This window comes from Morone saxatilis, unplaced genomic scaffold (assembly GCF_004916995.1).
Source record: "Morone saxatilis isolate NCDOM2014 unplaced genomic scaffold, NCSU_SB_2.0 Contig15, whole genome shotgun sequence".
Classification (NCBI taxonomy): domain Eukaryota; kingdom Metazoa; phylum Chordata; class Actinopteri; family Moronidae; genus Morone; species Morone saxatilis.
The window spans coordinates 15,020,554-15,025,066 of record NW_023339707.1 but is presented as its reverse complement, the minus strand read 5'-3'; the positions used below and the strand labels follow the sequence as shown (position 1 = coordinate 15,025,066).

The 4,513-nt window shown below is 43.0% G+C and overlaps 1 protein-coding gene across 1 annotated transcript in view; it reads left to right on the top strand.

Annotated features, from left to right (window-relative positions):
* The first annotated feature begins 282 nt into the window (after nt 1-282).
* Nucleotides 283-4,513, top strand: part of cttnbp2nlb (CTTNBP2 N-terminal like b) — a 15,800-nt gene continuing 11,569 nt past the window's right edge. Inside the window, exons 1-2 of the mRNA XM_035657466.1 lie at nt 283-404; nt 2,953-3,060. Of these exons, the coding sequence (XP_035513359.1) occupies nt 399-404; nt 2,953-3,060 (114 nt within the window). The 5' untranslated portion in view covers nt 283-398. The remainder of the gene's footprint in view (nt 405-2,952; nt 3,061-4,513) is intronic.

Below are 4,513 nucleotides of genomic sequence, written 5' to 3'. Positions count from 1 at the left end.
CAATTGCACGCTTACAATTGAGAAACTACCCATCATAAATAGTAAATATGAGCTCGTAGTGTGCCATCATTAGGCCAAATCAACAAACACTTAAAATAAAATGTACAGTGAGACTCAGGAGCGGGCAGAAATTAACCCTGGACGTCCGAAACAAAGAGGTTTATCCCACAGATCCGAGAACGCCCTTGTCGCCGCCCCCTAGCGAAAAGACCGCCAGCTATTGGTCAGCTTGTAGCATTACGCCCCTTTGATTGGCTGGCGGCCTCGTCGTTGAACGTCTGTTGTTCGCCCTCGCCTCAGAGCGAGAGCGCCTATGACAGTGTGCTGCTTTGATTCATGCTGCTGGGGAGCCTCATTTTGGGATTTGGAGAACAATTAATACGGCCAGAACAGAGCGCATGAAGGTATGTTTACCCGCGGAGGGTTGTGGAAATATATTTGCTTGCTGCCTTTCAGAAATTATATCTTGAATTTGCTCGTTTTTCTTTTAAAATAAGAAAGCAAAATGCAAAAGTCCATAGACAGGTCTCTGTGACTCAGTCTTGTCTTTGCTCGTACTGTATGGGGTTTTTGTGTTTCTGGTTTAATTGAAACTTTACAGCCATTACGAGCAAAATAGGTATTACTTTATGCTTAATAATAATGCCAGAATAGTATATAGATAAATTGTATTTTAGTAACAATCACTGAGCTCCATTGGTCTTATGAGTTCATTTTCAGGCTAATGGGTGTGTGTACTCCAGTGATATTGATGCAGCATTGATTTTACCATTATCACTCCAGGCAATCTATATAGATAATTGCTAATATGGTGTTTTTTTTGCAATGCCTGTGACACTCAGCAATTGAACTGAATGTTGCCAACGCGGAAAATAATGACAGTCCCTTGTGTCGGACAAAGGCCCAGGACGGCAGGTGGATCAGTCTGCTGTTCCTCAGCAACCACTGCGATCATTTATTGCCTTGGACACACTGAGCAGTCTGTGTGGTTGCACGTTTAGCACTGGGGCACATATCCTTCCTGGTGTCTCAGCCAAGATGAGTAAAGGTTAACTCAGACTGTGTTTGCTACCTGAAAGCAATGACTGTAAAGAGATAATATAAAGAAGAAGCATAAAACAAGTCAACTGTGTCTGAATACAAATTAGCAGACAACTCTCACATAAGAGCAGGAGTGCATAGAGCCATACCAGTGTTGTCATCATTGATCGTCGCTTGCTGAGTTGCATGAATGTGCCATCTCATGACTGTTAATATATTAACATTGGCTGGTTATTAGTCCACCTACCAGTACTCACAAAGCCAAACTGCAACCCTGCCACTTGAAACCAGTGGGATTCTGGGATTTACTCTTGAGGGATGATTCCCATGGTGTGAGTATCCCTGGAATGCCAGAATGATTTTCCATGGAAGCTGAATTACAGATATCATATGACACATAGCAACAGCTATTAAACACACTAGTATCTGGACTAAACTAACTAATATCAGTGTGTGTGTGTGTGTGTGTGTGTGTTTGTGTGTGTGTGTGGGTGGGGGCTTGGACTCGAAGCCGACCTCGCAATACAAGTCAAGTCAGCGGCTGGTAAATAACTGCGGATTCACACGTTGTCGCTTTGCTTTGAATGTGCGGTGAGCCACAGAATGCACCGAGGAATTTGGACACTGCTGGAAAGTAAACAGTACATTTGAGATTCAACCTTCTTTGATAGTGAAGAGGAGAGGAGAGGTTTGTTTAAAGCCCAGATGAGGACGGCTGCTTTCACTTTTGGTACAGACAGGTGACAAATTAAAGGAAGAACCAGGACAAATGAGAGGAAAACAGTAACCAACGCAGATGCTTCCACACGTGAAGGGTCACTGAATAAGATGATGAGCATGAAAAGGATAAGAAGAATTAGATGCTGTGTCATCTCAAGTTTAGATTTTGGACCCATTTGATAGATCACCATCATCAATACATTAAAGTCTTTTAGAAGTCCATAGTCTATAGAGGATAGAGGAACACTTAACTGGAGTTGTTCTGGCAGCCCAACACCTTACTAAAACACTTTAGACACATTTTTCTTTTTATTTTACACCCATCTATACCTCATAGGTTACACAGCAAGAATGCATACTGTATAAACTCTTAAGGCACCCTGCACTGAACTTTTGTTACTTGATGTTTATTTATTCATTGTATGTGTGAGAGAGAGAACGACGTGAGGTGTAAGAGATGATCATTATAGCTTCTGTTATCTGACTTCACAGCTTGTACAAACCTTGTCAAACACATGATTAACACTGTGAGGAGCAGCCGCGCTGCTATAAGACACTGATAATAACCTGAAAGCAACTTCACCCCTACTTTAAAAAGATGAAGTCAACTGTGTTTTTGCGTTTCTCTTCATTTTAAGGATGATGTCAGCTGGGTGACGTGTGTTATGTCTGGACCCCATGACTAGGCTCGACTTAGCCGATGAATCACAGGATACAGTGGATGGAGTGTGGGATGGCTAGTACCTCGTGTGTGCCAAAATGTTCAAACAATCACATTTGCTTAACACTGTTGGTATTTGAGCCACGCTGAACCTTTGCGGTGGACAGTTGGGGACTGAATAGAGCAGACAACTGTCCTCAGTCCCTCAGCAACTTAACATGCAGATATGCTAATGACTTCCTGTTTATAACCCCCCTGAGCACAAGCCAGTGAGGCTGCAGATGGGACCCCAAGTCCCATCCGACATCAGCTCTGTGCCACTCACTGAAAAAATGCACTCAGGCGAGCCACCATTAAGTGCTGTGCTACACATAAATCCATTTATATTACCCAGAAGCATTTTTATTTCTTGATTAGGTAGGTCATTCGGATTCCATTTTGTGTTCATTTTCTGGTACTTTTATGTAATAAACACAACGAGTAAGAATATTTCCTCTGAATATTCTCTCTCACTCTCTCTGTCTCCTCAGGATGAGAAGATGAATGTGGAGGCTCTAAGCAGAGCAGAGCTGCTGACTCTCCTCAGTATTTTGGAGGGAGAGCTGGAGGCGCAGGATGTGGTTATACATGCCCTCAGGGTGAGTTGAACACTGACACGCACAGATCCCCATATGGACTCTGTCATACGCATTGCAGGACACCTTACTTAGATTTAGGAGCATACATTCATAATTATAACTGAAAAATAATATTATAGCCATATCAGCGGCCCATTAAAAAAAACACGCTGAAGACAGACTTAGACTAACCTTTTTCAGCATTACATCCCCCCAAAAAATGTGAGCTTACAGAGAGGGGATGTGTAAACAGGAAACTAAGGAAACTGAGCTAGTAAAGACAATGGCACAGGAGTCATTCTGGTTTCCCAGACATTTCATTCCACCAGAGCTCCAACATTATTATTAGTCAGACCAGTTGGAATCTGTGTGTTTCTCATTTTCACATTTTTATCTCAATTCAGGCACTATTCAGACCTTTGTTTGTTCAGATTGTGTCTACACCCAGTTCAGACTGCAGTTCATAGCAGGTGTATCTCAAATGTGTCTTGAGTGACCATTTGTGCTCACATTTGTTTTAATCTGGGAAATTCCCGCTGCTGCTAAAGAGAACCAAAATGGGCCATTTGGCCAAAGAAGAAGACTTTGGTGGCTATTTGGTAGCTTGCCTAGGGTGCATAGCTCAAACCCTTGTAAAAGTTGTTTGGCTCTGGCAAATCAGCTGTATCCAACTGTGACTTTGAACACTAAGCAGAGACTACAAAGATGCAGTCTTTCAAGGCAGCTTAAATCCCCCAACTGCACATTACGAACAGCACCTCAGACATTACTCAACAACAACCTTATCAAATTGCAGAAATCTAATGTTTGAAGATTATGTCTTACACAGTTGTTCCTTAAACCCTTAGTTTTGTGCAGCCCATTCACTCACATTCAAGTCAAAGAGCCTAGCTTTCCATTGGCTACAATGCTTTGCAGTGTTCGAGTCTAGTCTGATTGGCTCTCTCCATACCCCCTGGCTGCTTTTCACACTCATGACCACAGCAGCTGCTCCACGAAGCTGCTTCGGCCCTGAATGCTTGACTCATTGTCTGAAGTAGTGATTGAGGTTGTGATGAGGACAAGTAGTAGCCATGACTGTCTTGGTCCAATAAACAGGCCTTGATAGTGAAGTTTCCTCAGCAAGAAAGTGAGGCTTTAATCTTGAGAGAATTTCAGTGCCAGGGCCTGAGGGGAAGCTGCTCTAACCGCACCAGCTCAGATGCATCTTAAATGGCAGCCGTCCAGATCTGACGCATGCAGGGTTTGAAATGAGACTAAACACACACACAGAGTCATCTGCTTAGGACAAATGTACAGTTGCCTTTTTGATGGTACTTATTCCTTCTTTCCATATCTCTAGCTATACTGCTTTTCTCCTTCTCATTCCTTTCCTCCTTCCCTTTTCTTCACATACAGCCACATTACGGGGGGTCTTTTATCTCTGACCATGACCCATGTCTGATGTGCCCACTCGCGCACACACACACACACA